The sequence below is a fragment of the Pieris napi genome, chromosome 22 (assembly GCF_905475465.1).
Source record: "Pieris napi chromosome 22, ilPieNapi1.2, whole genome shotgun sequence".
NCBI lineage: Eukaryota > Metazoa > Arthropoda > Insecta > Lepidoptera > Pieridae > Pieris > Pieris napi.
Window position 1 is genome coordinate 9020357 of NC_062255.1, and position 16339 is coordinate 9036695.

Sequence of the window (16339 nt, forward strand, 5' to 3'; positions counted from 1 at the left end):
TTAATAAAATGTCTTAATAGTGTTTTATATAAATTTTATTACTTATATAAGTCAGTCAACATTAAAAATTTCAAAACAAGGAGTCTACCTTAATAAAAAAAGTTTGTAAATTGATAATAAACTAAAATATATTATTTAAACAAGCAGATGGTACAAAGTTATGTCTAGTATGATTAAAATAAAAATACTGATAATTAAAATTATAGTTTTCCAAATCTTCAACTATCAGGAACAAGTAGGTTCACATTCTTCCCTGCAGTTACCACTGCTCCAATAAACCCTTCTTCTTCTCCCCTTATGGACAATGTTTCTCCTATAACTCCCTTCTTCTCTCTCATCATTGGAGCTTTAACCCATCTTGAGCCTCTACAATTACTACATGAATGCAAAGGCAACACTTCAAATGCTATTGTTCTATTATTACAGTCTGCACATTTGAAGAATCGTTTATATGTATCAATAACTTTTATTGGGTGCCTCTCAGTTTTGCAAAGTTCTGCTGCTGAAAATGCTGTATATTTACATTTAACACACCTCACCGCCTTGCAAGCTATTTTAAATGTGTTCAACATTTTTTCCTCCATTGCTTCTTTCTTCTCTAACTTATTAAAGTATTTATCTTGTTCTTCATCGTCATGTTGTTTGATTAAGTTAACGTGAGCTGATGTGGCTTCAAGAATTTTCTTGAACCGTTCAGACATAGGTTTTTTATTAGAATAGGCATTTTCATTTCCTGAGATAATATTTATCTTTGGTTTGACACCACCATCATTACATTTAGTCTTTTTACTAATATTTTCATCAAAATCAGTCTCTGTCAGTAGTTTTTCAATAGCTCTTTTCTTTCCTATTTCAGTACCTTTTATGTTATTAGGGTTGATTTTTTCTAAACCCCCGTTTTGCTGGATCAATCTAACTGCATGCAGCTTAGCTTTTTCTGCACGCTTTATGCTGTAGGACATGTTAAGATCAATTGTGCCTCCTCCATTTAAACTAAACCCTTTGCCCAATGTTGGGGAATTGGCTACTTTTTCAGCTAAACTTGACTCACACAATGTATTTTGGCTCAATGCATTTAATCTCTGTGTGTCACTTATTTTTTGAGGTTTAGGACTATGCAATAATCCACTTTTATTTTGTAAAATGTTAGCTTGGCATGGTGATTTATTGGTCATAAGTTTATTACCTTCAGACTTGTAATAGTCACTTAATGACATTAATCTATTTTGATCTCTCTCTTTAACAACTTTATTATTACCAGATGGTAAAGCTGAGTATGCTTTACCACCATACATAAATGTGTTTTTACCAAAAACTTTATTTTGTAAATTAACAAGACCCTTACCCATGGTTGAGGATTGGAGCTCTTGACGTCTGGAATATTTTTGATACTCCTGTTTGATGTGGTAAATACAGTGTTCACCTTGACTCATATTGACAATACCTGAACATGGTTCACCATTTTTCTTTTTACTCTTACAAATTCCAAAATCTTTCGATTGGCCAAGTATCATAACACGATCAGTGTTATCAACACTGAGACATGCTTGATCTTTACTGTTCTCAGATCTATCAAGAACATTAGGGTTTAGAATTGCAACAACTGTACCTTCCGTTGTTTTCCATAAGTCGTTGTATGCTTTACGAAAAAGAAAGATTGACACTGTTTTTATATCATCTTTCAAGTCACTTAGAGTCCAAATAATAAATTGATTACCTTTTTGAGATTTTTTCGTTGAACTTTTCTTAATTATGACTCCAGCTATAACCCAGTCTTTAGAGAGATCTTCATTTTCTACATACCTTTTTACACGCAAAACATTAACTGCTTCCCGGCCTTGCATGCGGTCTAAAAGAGCTGTACTTGATATTATTGGCTTTGTTATTCGAATTCCAAACACAGGATCTGTCAATATGTCGGCAGGTTTTTTATTTTTAGTTTCTGGTGCACTAAACATATGTTTTTCAGCATGTGCAATATTTTGAGTAGACTTTTTAGCTGTTGTTTTGGAAATTTTTAGATCTCTATTAGTATCTCGTAATCTGCTTTCAAATTCTAAACGTTTATCAACTAGCTCGTGATCTTTTTGATCTAAAGATTTTTTGACTAACGACCCGTAGTTGTTGTACTTGCGTTCTGTATAATTCTTCCTCTCTTCATCATCAGAGGAATCTGTATCTCCATTATGAACTGCTGAAGACGAGTTAGAAGTACCTGGAGGCAAATGATCGTCAGTATGTGGTGTGTTGAATATGTCCACATCCTGAACACTACGTTCTTTTCCTTTTGTAGGATTATCTTCAGTAAAGTCTGCACATAAAAGTTGTTCCAATTGAGCAAGTTCATCGTTTGTTTCCATTGCAGTACAGTAAAACATAAACTTTTAAAGGAAAATAAACATATAAAACATAAACTAAAATAAATATTGGCGGGAAATGGTTATGTTTATGGACTGTGGTCACTGGTCTGTCACTTTGTTTCAAATAGAATCTCGCTGTTGACCAGTTTATCTGTGGGTACACACAGACTTGTTATAGATTCACGTTCTTATTTTTGTCTACATTAGACTGCATAAGAATTAGAGATACTTTGCTTCCTAGCCTTTTTAACGTCTTTGGAATCTACTGATTGTCGATTTCAAATTTGACTATGTTACAGTAAAAATTATCAAATGAAAATAAATTATTGTATGGGAATATAAATGTGTTAGAGTTATTGTAGTTTACATTTTTAACCAACAATCTAACATATTTCTTGATTTATATAATCTTTGGTTATAAAAATCATTCCTAGTTCTATATATTATAATTTTCGGTTTTCATAACGCTTTTCTCTATAGTCGGGACTTCCCCCGAAAGTTTAGTATACTGTAACAGGTGAGGTAACTACTAACTATGTTATACATACGTTACTAAAAACGTAGTGCGCGCTTGCTCTAAAGGTGTTAACTGTTATATGTTTAGACTTTAGAGTTAAGAAATTAGCCTTTCGTAGCTGTTTATTACATTTATATTACACGGTTTCATTGCATTGCCGATAACCTTTTGCGTAAGTTTTATTAAAGTTGATATTAGGTATAGGCGTACAGCTGTAATAGCTGTATAGACGTGGATTCAAAGTAATATTGCTTATTATTGAACAATCTAAATATAATCTAACTATAATTTATTTATCATTACACGTGTAATGATAAATAAATTATATTTTTTCATTAGAATGTCTGTATATACCAAATTTAATAAAGTTAATTTCAACTACAATAAAAAATAATATTTTAATTCAGGGGCTATCCCACAAAATGCAACATTATTTTGTACCTATATTAAGCGCTATAGAAATGTATATTCATAAAATTAATTTTATTTGCGAATTTAGTCTATAGGTACTAATCTGATAAGCGCGTTTTAGAGTTAAATGGGTTGATAAGATAATAAATAAGTTATTTTAAAACTAATAATATTAAACAAAACAATTGTTTATTAGATGAGACATGTATAAGATTAATTGTTTATTTACAAACTTGCTAATAAACAATAATTAATCTTAAAATAAAATATTTTAGTATTTTACTGTTTTTGTTACAGTATAAAAAGATGAAGATGAAATTGGTTAGAGCTTATTTAAAGAAAAAATCTGTAGGAGTATTTGAAAACAGGACAGATGATTCTGGAATTATAATTGATGGTAATTATTTCAAATCAACATATATGAACAGTGGATGTCAATTTATATTAGGTGGAGAATATGATAGATATGCAGCTTATTTAAGGAAAATGTTAACATCATTCACAGACATTGGTGTAGAATTATATGTTATTTTCTCTGGATCTATGAAAGCTGATGTTGATAAAAGGAAAGAAATTCATCAGAAATTAATGAATAAAACTGATTCTATACAGCCGGGACGCCAAGAAAATGAGTATTGTGAGCCTACTTTTACGAAAGATGTACAAAGAGAAGTGTTTGATGAATTAGGCATTCGATATTTTGTCTGTGAGTATAATCACAGTGAAGCTCTAATAAGTCTAGCTATTGACTATAATTTGCCCATATTAACCAATAATTTCGAGTATTGTTTATTTGGGGTTACATGCATTTTACCAAATTCAATTGTGTTTGATGACAATGGCTTTAGATGCACTGTGTACAAACCAAACCGACAACTATTTCCTCTCTCAATAGATATGATGTCTATTTTGTTAGCAATATCTGATGAAGATAGTTCATACTACCAACACATCCCTGGAATACTTAAATGCCATGAGAAATTAATTTTTATTTCTGCACAGCATTGGATCCGCAAGCAAAATAAAAAAAGTGCTATTGAAACACTAACTAAATATTTAAAACCTTCAGATAAGCAAGAACTACTTGAAACCATTTCCTATATGGAGAAACTATTCAAGCATAGCAGACACTTTGTTGCCAGTTCATATCGCAATCGTCACGCCGTTCAACCAACAAGGATTGATACCACAAGTAAAGATTGGTTTGAAACAGCTGTGGCAAGGGGTCTGATTGCTATTCCGTACATAAATTTAAAAAATAATAACAGTTGTTCTGGTTCTTGGCTAATTGTTGAAAAGAATAGAGATGATGCAATGTTAGTTGCATTAGATCTAATTTTCTATGCATTGGGGCTGTTGACAAATTCTACAGATTTGAAAATTTCTTTTATTGGTCGTCAATCTTCTTTAAGTATCGTTCGGGATATAGAAAAGAAATTACCAACTCGTAAAGCATTGTATATGTTTAGGAGCAGCAGTGATTTATGCTTTGCTGAACTTTTCAGGGTTATTATTAATGAGCTAATGAATGGATTTGACTTTGTAACCTTGGACAGTATTTCAAAAGACTGCCACATGATTATAATAGCTCTTGTTTACTACAGTCGTAAGAATAAGGATTTTCAAAACGGTGTTTATAGTATACTGCTATCTTATTTCATGTTGGGACCAATTGGTAACAAAGTAGGTGTGTTAAAGAAAAGCAATTTCGCGGTGACGCATAGTACAGGCGATAAAACTAAAGACCGATACGTGACGACTGCGAATGCTTTTATCGATTTGTTTTATTCAGACAGGTCACGTTTAAAAACTATATTTAATCGCAACATTTTGCATAATATCGCTGAATTTGAACATTGTTTGCAACATGTTAATTTCCTGAATAAATTATGCGGTGAAGTAACGATGTGTACAATATATCACAAAGCTGTAAATACGAGGTTTGTTCATAATCTGTATTTTACGTTAAGACAAGAGAAGAACCCGTTGGAGTATTTAAAGAGCCGCATTAATTGTGATTCAATTTATTTGGAGTATGAAAATTTAATAAGGGTTTTTGAGAAATGTGTTCATTCAGTCAAGGAGTAAGTGAATCTAATCTTGAGATGGAAGTCTATTTCTTTTTACTATATTTTTTTTTTTGGAATTGAAATAAAAATATTTTTATTCATGTGTGATATGTGTTGTAATTTGGCTTACGTTTAGCGTTTTTATTAGGACAAAATATTATGAAATCGACACTAAAATTGATCATATAATGCACAGTATATCACTAAAGAAGTTTAAAATATTATGTTGCTTTTTTTAATATATTAAACATGTTATGATCGTGAGTTTTATTTAAATCATCTTAACAATATGTCCCAATGTGAGACGAGAGAGAGAGAGAAGGTTATTTCAGCTGATAATGAATGTTTTTAATTAATTGTAAATGACATGGTGGATTTTTATTAATGCGCTAATTAAGAAGATTAGAGCGTTTTATTCTTCGGTTGATAATTGATATTTTAAGGATGTGCGTCAGGTGGGTTGACCAAACTTGATATCGCAATCAAACTATACGCCATATTTCTTTACCTATTTGATACTGTTTGCTACCTCAGTCTTTAATAACATAATAAAGAAATAAAGTGGCTGGCCATTCTGACGTTAGGTTGGCTGACCACTTTCATTTAATTGGGTTCTAAGCATCTTTGAGTGATAGCGTTTTTATACATATTTTCTACATGAGCAAACAAACTTTAAAATAAGTTTCAGAAGCCTATACATTTTTTATTATTAATATAGACATGAGGAGTATAAAAACGCCTACAAAAAAGGTTAAGCAAGAGTTCGACACGTATAACTTATCACAACATTGCAGGCGCTTAGTGTTTTTCCAAAGATGAAGATGATTTTTATTAGAGGGCAGTTTTTCACAACTGTGTGCTTAAACAATATTCACTCAATTCGATAACAGTTATTTATTATATATCTTATAAAAATAGTGCGTTTTCAATATGAAAATATGCAGAAAGTGTTCAGTATCATTAGAAGACCAAAAAAGTGTAGTCTGCCAGTGTGAAAAGTACTTTTTAGATAGGTAGTAAATATGTATAAAACGCTATCACTTAAAGATTCTTAGAACCCGATTAAATGATAGTGGTCAGCCAACCTGACATCAGAACAGCCGGCCACTTTATTGATTGTTCTTTAATGCAGAGGTAACAAATGTGTCTTTGAAGGTAGCAAATAATATCAAATAGGTAGAGAAATATGGCGTATAGTTTGATTGAGATATCAAGTTTGGTCAGCCCATCTGACGCACACAAATAAAGACCAATTGTAAACAGTACGAAGCCCAAGCCCTAATTAACAGACGTAAAACATTCAATAAAATTAAAGGGCTGGTCACATTGTCCGCGTTTTTTTTTTTTTTGATTGGACAATTCACACCAATTGACCGAGTCCCATGCTAAGCTGGTGAAGCTTGTGTTATGGGTACTGGGCAACGGATATACATACATATTATAGATAGATAGACATATAAATACATATTTAAATACCCAAGACCTAAGCACAACACCAAATGCTCATCACTTCGATGTTCGTCTCAGCCGGAGATCGAACCCGGGACCCATGGATTCGCAGTCAGGGGTACTAACCACTAGACCAATGAGCCGTCGATTGTGTCCCAGTGGGAAGAAAGAATGGCACAGTGGGAAGAAAATGGAGTGGATGATCACCGGAAAGAGTAATAGGGTGGACTAGCGGCTAAGAATTAATTAAATGCAAAATATAACTAGAAAAACATTGTTTTCTTGTATGAGAAAATATAAGACATTATTTTCTGATGTTAACATGGTCACGTCTCTTTGTGTTCCACTTGAGGGAGATGGTTCATCAACAGGATCTTGACTAGAGCTGGAATAAAGAGGGTTAAGTTCCTGAAAAGGTAAGTTCTCATAAAAGAAGAAAAGAGACAAGTGGAAGAATTTGGAAGAGGTTTTCACTACGTCGAAGGTCGTGTTCTAGTATTAAATATAATAATAACATAAACTTTATGTAATCTTAATTATATATCTCGAATATAGGCAATATTTTTATTATGGGTTATTGACTTATAAACATCGTTTTACGTACGTATAAGCCGTCTGTGGTATACCCAGGAATCTTACTAGGGCTTCCCGAGTTTAATCCTTTTATGAAGTGTGTGTAAGTTTCCTTACATGAATAAATTACGATGTTTAAGGTTTTATGTAGGTATAAAAAAAAAATATGTTTATTATGGAACATAAGATACATGTATCACTTATTCCACGTCATTAAATTTGAATTTGTCGGCATCCCTACTCATCGGCAAAGAAGACAGAGGGTGTAGGCCGAGAGAAAAAGCCGGCGTAAAAAACTCTCGGTACTCTTTTAAAACAGCAAATCATCAACAACACTTATTTAAAACAAATATCGCAAATTAATTAGAAGTAGCCTGTCTAGCACTAGTCCCAGGCCCTTTTATCAACTAGATAATCGTTGACTTTATAGTAAGCCTTTTTACACAGCTTTTCTTTAATACACTTCTTAAATTTATTGAAAGGCAGAGATAAAAGAGCCTCTGGGATTTTATTAAAGAAGAGTATTTCTTTCCCCAAAAATATATATTATCGATTATTACAAACTACTGAGTTTCACGTAGATATTTAATTAAAAGCACTGAAAACAGAAATATTAAACTTACGATATATTTTACGCTATTTTATCTCTTTGAATAAATGTTTCTAACATATTTTGAACATTAATAATCGTGATATATTCTCCAATCAACATTAAATGGATTTAAATTTAGAAAATGCATTGCATTCATTACGTCTAACAGTTCGCAATCAACTAGTAGATAAAAGAATTGGCCACGGTTTTTGAATGTAATTATCTGTGGTACATTTTCTCCGTAAACTGTTCCGTTTTTTCACCTCGAGAAAATTATTTGTAAGTCGATTGCCGCGTTCGCGGGCAGTGCCACAACGTCATGCGCGCCGGCAATAGCCGCACAGATAAACAAAAATGTTATTCATTGTTAACTTTTATAAAGAAAGTTTGTCTAATGAAAAATTTCCTCACGCAATCAATTAATTTCAGTTAATTCGGACATTTCGTTAAGATTGCAAGATGTGTTTTTTGAACGTGCTTAGATTACATGTCTCCCAGAGCCAGCGCCAGAAAAGATTATACAAACAGTATATGGAGCAATTGGCCGGGGCGTATGTGGAAAAATGTACGGACCTGACGATGCCCTGGGACTACAACTGCAGGGTTGCGAGTCCAGAGTGTTGTCCGTGCGACGAATGGTGTGGTAGTGAATGCTCCAGAAGTTATTCTGACTCAGATAGCGGCAGATATTCCTCTCCGTGCTGTTCGGAAGTGATCTTCAATGGTGGACAGCATTACAGTGGGAAGGGACAAGGTCATGCATGTAGGAAATTAGCGATTTGCTATCCTGGTAATTTTGGGTGAGTATTGAGAATTTCTTTGTTAGGAGCTGTGTTGGCCTAGTGGCTTGAGCGTGCGACTCACATCCCTGTGGTCGTAGGTTCGATCTCCAGCTGTAAACCGATGGACTTTCTTTATATGTGCGCATTTAACATTCGCTCAAACGGTGAATGCAAACGTTGTGAGGAAACCGGCTTTTCTTAGATACAGAAGTCGACGGCATGTGTCAGATAAACATATAAAAAATATATCATATCATGTGTGTCATCATAGAGATCTGAGGCCCGGACCTAAAAAAGGGAATTTCTTGTGGGGCCGAGTATATTCGCTGAGGTAGTAGATTTAGATTTAGTTAGATTGTAACTAAAATTCTTAAACATATAATTATGGCGATAATTTAAATAAGATAATTTAATAATAATTTTTATTTATGTGACTAAGTTGATTTTGATGCATTTTTGTAAAAACGTGATAGATTTTTATGGGTATTTTTAAATAAAAGATGTACAAAGAATAGTTATAATCAGTAATAGCTATTAATATCGTAATTATTTCTTTTCGTGTAAACACAAAACTAGTGAACTATTAATAATTATATTATATATACTTACATCATTTAAATGAATTATTTATAATAATAAGTTATAAATAATTCTTGGTATCGTCTGCAAAATTTAAATCCAGTATTTTAATTTTCATATTAAACACAGTCCTTTTGAGCACGCTTTGTCATCATGTTCAATCATAAAACAATTTCATGGATTAATTAAAGATTCAGATACTTAAAGCTCACTGCTCTGTTTCTTTAAATTTCAGTAACTTATCAATACATTTCGTAAACGAGATGCACCAGTTATGTAATTATTAATCTACCAATAACAAAACAAAAATCATTTATTCATGTAGGTAACACAATGTACACGTATGAACGTAAAAAAAAAGAAATATACATTAAATGCTTCTAATTTTACATTTACTGCCAGTTCTCAAATCAAGGGAAGAGAAGAACTGGCAATAAACTCTCCGCCACTCTTTTATTTTTTTATATTTCATAGAGACAATAGACGATTATGAGTACAAGTGTACAAGGCATGATCATAATTCACGGCTTGTACGCATCGTCACGCTCTGGCGATTGAACGGAGTTTCTTAGGTTGATATCCCCTTTCCGATATGAAGCTATTTCCATAATAAGAACATCTAGAACTCGGGTGTAATCGACAATTGACACGCTATCGATAGAGGATGTAATGCACAGTCAACATTTGATTGATCAGATATTGGATTTAGAGTTGTCGCAGCCAACTAGCTTAACCCTGGAAAGATAGTCTGCGTAAAATTTACGCATGCGTTTTCGAATAATTGCTCTATCTTTCTAATTAGCGCGAATCCATAGCTGTGCGTTTAGGACATTTCATTCGTCGTTGGGAGCTGCCGCGTGACGTAAGTGTCAATAAGGTAAGTGCCACCGATTTTGAAATATAACGACCGCGTGAGTCAAAATTACGCATGATTATCTTTATCGTGACTTTTATGATTTTGGCTTATATGACAGTTTTAGTACTGTTTTAATACATTATATCATAACTAATATTATAATTTCATTTCTAAAGATATTGAGGCAAATATATATCACAATGGGGAGTATCAATTTCAACGAACACGAAATCCTGGCCGCTCTTGCAAAGTGATGACGAGCTTCCGTGTGAGGACACCGACAGTGAAGTAGCGGACCACGTTTAAAGTTTTCTTTTTTTTTTAAGTAAAAATAAAAGGAGTTTAAAAAATTATCTGCAGTATTAATTATTCTAATATATGTGTATATATAATAACATACAATTCATTAAAATAAACTATTAAACCTAGACCTACAACTAATTCAAATTCTTGCGTAAATTTTACGCATGATTATCTTTTCCGTATTACAAAATATGATTATCTTTCTAGGGTTAAATAAACAGCCTAGCCTTTTAACTAAACGGCGCCGTTTAACTAACGGCCTGAAAGATATTCAGCCGAAGCGTTAGTTACAACATTCAATAAACTGGTTGGCTAATGCTTAGGCCATTTCTACGATAGAGTTATTACTTGGCAGAAATAGAAAAGATAAAACATATGACATAAAAAATATTTCTTTTAAAATTAAATTGCTTGAGTAAAATTCACATTATTATTGTTACTACACTCTTCCATTGTACTCGTTGTTTTTCATGATACTTTGGAAAACACCATCAAAGTTGTGGTTTGCCGACGCCATATTGATAGTTTTCGAGTTTTCGAGTTTGAGAGTGGCAGAAAGTGGAATTAAATTTTAATTAACAATCAACAGGCTAGGTAAGTAATGAAACGTAATCGATCCAAGTCATTTGCCTAGCTGTGATCAACTGGCTGAACATCTTTCAGGCTGCTAGTTAAACGGCGCCATTTAGTTAAAAGGTTAGGCTGTTAATTGAACGGCTATTTAAGCTAGTTGGCTGCGACAGAGTTATAGAGAATCGTAAAGGCCTTTAGATGGGCTAAAATTTTCGTATTTCATAGAGAAGTAGGGAAGGGGATGACGGGTCTGGGCGTTACTGCATACGATTTTTAGCATTTTCTGAGAAGATTTACTATGGTAATATATATATATATTTTTTTACCATAGGAAAGTAGAGATTTCAACGAACTGAAAGCATACCAACTTTTTGAAAAAAGCTGAAATTTTGACGTCAGAATTTTCGATTGAAAATTAGGGTGTTTTTTCGATATTAATTCAAAATAAGGTGAAAAAATAAATATTTTTAATCAAATAAATTACAGTATATTTGGGACATAATAAGGTAAGTTTTCACCAAATTTCGTTTAAAAAAATTAATTTTTGTAAAAGATAGAAATAAAAAACCAAAAAGTTGGTTTTTTGAATTTTTCACATAAATTTTGAGGTTATGTGAAAAATGTGTGAATACAAAAGTTGTAGATCTTTTTATGACCTACAACTTTGCCATTTAGTTTTCTTCGATACGACTTTTAGTTTGTCCGGAAATCGAGATAAACCGTTTTTTAACGTTAAAACTCCCCCCCCCCCCCTACCCCTTCCCGACCTCAGATCGACCGTAATTTATTTTTCCTTTCATTTTGATCATATTCCTCTGCTTTTCTAATGGGTTTCATCCTACAGTAATTTTTTTTGGTTTCAAAAATTATCGGCACTGCCCTGCGATTCTGTAACTCACTTCACGAACTCACACAGCGGTTTTCGCATCGGCGGTCGCTCTCAAATCAGTCGTGAAGCAGTAATTTTATGATTTGGCATTCTGAAAAGGTGGGAGCTTGTAGTTTATTGTTTATCAGAATGCCAAATCATAAAATGACTGCTTCACGACTGATTTGAGAGCGACCGCCGATGCAAAAACCGCTGTGTGAGTTCGTGAAGTGAGTAACAGAATCGCAGGGCTGGTCTATTAGATGAAAAGTCGGCTGTTTTCAAAAATGTTATTTAATTGTTTAGTAAAAAAATAACTTTTAAATCGTACCAGCCCAAGACCTTATCAAATTGATAATTTAAAGTCCGCTTTCCGTATATCTCATTAATTCCACTAGCACGTAGAAGTGTTGCTTAGATAATATAAAAAAAACATGATTGCAATCAATAATGATTTATAATCTGTGACAAAACGTTGTTTTCTATTTAACCCGAATGGAAAGAATCGATTTGCGATTATACAATCTGTAAACTAAACCAATTGATTTGACGAGTTCGTGACCGAGAAATCATACTTGTGTGCAACATTTAGCAAATAAGAATTACGTTTTAATGATGTCCTATTTTATTAATTGGTAATCTTACAGCTAGCTTATAGCACAAAACTAGCTGTAACGCGGGGAGCTGGACCGCGACATGACTTTTAAGGACCGATCTGGTCGCCAAACTCCAAAAAAATACATTGTTTCTTTCCATTTTTCGTCATTGTTTCTAGTAGGGCGAATGGAAAAAATATATGGCGGAATTGAGTAGTTTATGTATCCATTTTTAAAGATCGATACACGATTTAAATAACTTCGCTTGATAGAAAAAATTCAAATATAGCCAATTTTTGACACTTTGAATTCATTTTATGACATAACATGATTTTGAAATTTACACGATATATTTAATCGCAAGCCAAGTAATCTATTTCAGAAAGAAAAATTGATAAAATGACATTAATTTAACGTTTTACACAATGGTTTTACATAAATAATTGTTAGTTCGGGCCGGCACGCCCGAGACACTGACACAGCAATTCGTGCTGGGATAGGGCCTTAAAGGCCGATTTACATTATCTTAGTGTTTAGGAGAGTGCTTTAGTACAACTTGAAAGGCAAGTTCTTTAGCGTAGCGTTTACTAAAGCAAGTAGCGTTTACATGTTTCAACTAAAGTACTATCCTAAAGCACTCTCCTAAACACTAAGATAATGTAAATCGGCCTTAAGGGCGGATTGACAAATTAATATAAATTGTAATAGCCAAACACTTTTCATATCAGAAAAATCCTTAAAGATGTGCTTGAAAACAGCGTTGCATTAAGAGCCTGCAGGTATATTACCTGGGCAGAAGGATAATAATATGTGAAGGAAAGCATCGTGAGGAAACCAGCTAACCGAAGACAAAAAAAAATCGACGGCGTCTGTCAGGCACAGGAGGCTGATCACCTTATTGGCTAGTGAGTAGTAATGATCATGAAACAGATACAGAAATCTGAGACCTAAAAAAAGGTTGTAGCGACACTGATTTATTTATTTAAATACCTAATAGCAATATATAAATAGCAAACAAGGGATCGACCCTATTTAAGGTAAATGGTAATACAATTTTGTTAAATAATATCTTCGTATATTAATCTATAGTAAAGCCGTTTTAAAATCTAATTTTGTTGTTGGTTCCCCTGAAAACCTATGATATGATTAATTTTGTTAAGATATTTTACAAATGAGTCAAAAAAAAAATATTCTTAGATATAGTATTCTGAACTTTACAGTATCAGATCAGTTGCACAATGTTATTTAAGCGTTAATGTATGTTTTAAAAATTTGACAAATCATTACAACTCACAACTAGATAATTAGTCTTATAATTTGAGTGAAAATAGCAACGAACGAGCTTAGATAGCTTTGGTTATGGCATCACAGAGCAATGGACTATGAAACTATGTAATTTAATTCTTCGATAGACCATGACTCGCAATTTTCCATTTAAATGTAAATTCTTGATACTTCGAGAAAGTACTGCAAAGGGATAATTTTATTGGAATTTGAAACTGAATTGTTTATGAACTATTCGCCTATTTGTCAAAGCTGGAGACTCAACATGATAGTTGGTAACCTGCACAGCGTACAGCCGGTGTATCATCAGGGCCCCGTCGGACCTTCAAAAGAAATAAGACCCTCACGTCCCTATATATAATTGTAGTCTTATGTATTGGCCGTGTCCTGTGGTGATTCGATGTATACTTAATAAACTTTGTTATCTAATATACAAAATTCTTGTGTCACGGTGTTTGCAATTAAACTCCTCCGAAATGGAAATATTTTTATAGAACTAAAAAAATGTTTCCTAAAAATAATATACCTTCATGGCAAAACAACGTTTGCCGGGTCAGCTAGTACTGAGTACACAATAAAAAGGATATTTAATAAAGCCGCCCATGGACCGCCGTTGCCGCCTTTTAAGAAGTTGGTACGCTCTTTTCTTGAAGGACCATAAGTCCAATTGGTTTCGAAATACTTCAGTGGGAAGCTCAAAAGCTCAGTTGTAGTACTATGTCACATACACTCAATCTTCATCAAAGCGCAACTTGATTGGTACCTTATAAGTGCCCTATTTTTGTGAATGTCATTACATCAAAGACGGAGTACAATTTTACCTCTGTTTAGTTAACGAATTAACGGACCTTTTTTATTATCCGTTGAGGGAACTGACAATAGTTCTACAATACAATAGTTACTTAACTTTGTTTTTTGTTTCGTGTATAAATTTTTGAAGTTATACTACTACTATACTTCTTTAGGCGCGTTATGTAAAAAAGAGATAGAGAGTGAAATTTTACGATGCGCGCGCACCGTGACACAAAATTAACAGAATGAAGTTGCCCACGGAAGATGCTACGGCATTGGACATAATTTAAAAACAACATTCGAATAATAATAGAATTTATGTTACACTTAATGTAAGAGAATAATAATAAATATTTATTTATTTTAATTTTTCAAATGTACACTGAACTTTATTGATATAATGACTCCTTTTCCAGTCTTTGATCATTTAATTGTTTGCATGCAATCAAAAACTATTTTTAATAATGCCAAAGAAGTATAACTTCTTACGCGCGTGAATAAGTACACGCACCCTTTTTTTCATTAGTTAATAACATCGTATTAAGACTTAGTTAATTAAAAAGTTACTTGTTACAAAAAAGTTTTTAATGCATTTTTCATTCGGGGCTTAAAAATAATAATTCTTCTCAATGCCAGTAGGTATTTAGAAAAAATAAACATAGTTACGGACATTTATCATTTTTCTTTAAATATTATTTTAATGAATTAGATGAAATGTTATAATAAGCAACTTGTAGACTGAAGATATTTTATGAATAGTAATTAATTTTAGGTAATCGTTTTTTTACGCTATTTATGCTACTTGATAATAGATGTCGCTACGGTGTTAAGCACAGTTAAAATGGGCAAGCGCAGACCGCGTAAAAGAAAGTGTTTAGAAAGGCGATTAAAATTAATGTCTTTATTTATTATCTTAAAAAATTGTATGGAATTTGTTACTTTTGCTTGATTGCTGAACTTATTTAGATATTGTGGGCATAGGGGCATGTCCAGAACCTAAAATGAGGTCGATATTAGGGTCAGATAAATACATTAAAAATACATCGATATGTTTTTTTAAAATATGGGATGAAAAAGTAACAAACAAAATACTTTCTCATTTACAAGTTTGTTATTATTAGTATTTTGATTATATTTTTAATTTAATAAGTCGTCCGTATCGGTTCGAATATTAAACTAGATAAATTTATTGCGCCTGCAAAAACTTATTAGCAAATTGACAATAACAAATCTTGCTCTGTAGAGATAAAAGTGAACTAAAAACATCTATAAAATTCCATTAGCCAGACCAGATTAAGATACATCAAAAGTAATCTGTGGCGAATAAGCACTTCGCGCTCAAATTTTTTTGTTATTATGCTGAAAATAGTATTCATATTAGGCATAGACTACATGCCTAGCAACAGCGTAAATAGAGGGAAATTATAATATTATTTTGTCATGTTTTTAAGGGCTATATCACCAAGAATTTATAGTTTTCTAGAAGCTTCTAGAATATCCAAATTCATAGTATATATTGGGTATATACTTCCTAAAATTCTAGATATAATCATATTTCACTTATATCATTTTCAATCACGTCAGTAATTAAAAATACTATTATTGCTTTGATTGAAGCAAGAACTGGTTTTGCTTGTTGAACCACCCATAACTCAAAGAAATATATTGTTACTAATGAAATAGGTCGAGCAGTGTTGGCCTAGTGGCTTCAGCGTGCGACTCACATCCTGAGATC

General features: G+C 32.7%; 3 protein-coding genes across 3 annotated transcripts in view; 2 read left to right on the plus strand and 1 right to left on the minus strand.

Moving 5' to 3' along the window:
• Positions 1-17: 17 nt before the first annotated feature.
• On the minus strand, positions 18-2476 carry LOC125060784 (protein MCM10 homolog). Its single transcript, XM_047665850.1, has one exon. It carries the CDS (start codon positions 2376-2378, stop codon positions 219-221), a length of 2160 nt encoding a protein of 719 aa, XP_047521806.1. The 5' UTR covers positions 2379-2476; the 3' UTR covers positions 18-218.
• A 416-nt stretch (positions 2477-2892) lies between these two features.
• On the plus strand, positions 2893-5615 carry LOC125060785. Its single transcript, XM_047665851.1, has 2 exons — positions 2893-3049; positions 3586-5615. Exon 2 carries the CDS (start codon positions 3595-3597, stop codon positions 5374-5376), a length of 1782 nt encoding a protein of 593 aa, XP_047521807.1. The 5' UTR covers positions 2893-3049; positions 3586-3594; the 3' UTR covers positions 5377-5615.
• Positions 5616-8278: 2663 nt separating this feature from the next.
• The window catches only part of LOC125060642 (espin), a 102318-nt gene continuing 94257 nt past the window's right edge, over positions 8279-16339 (plus strand). Inside the window, exon 1 of the mRNA XM_047665625.1 lies at positions 8279-8771. Within this exon, the coding sequence (XP_047521581.1) occupies positions 8431-8771 (341 nt within the window). The 5' untranslated portion in view covers positions 8279-8430. The remainder of the gene's footprint in view (positions 8772-16339) is intronic.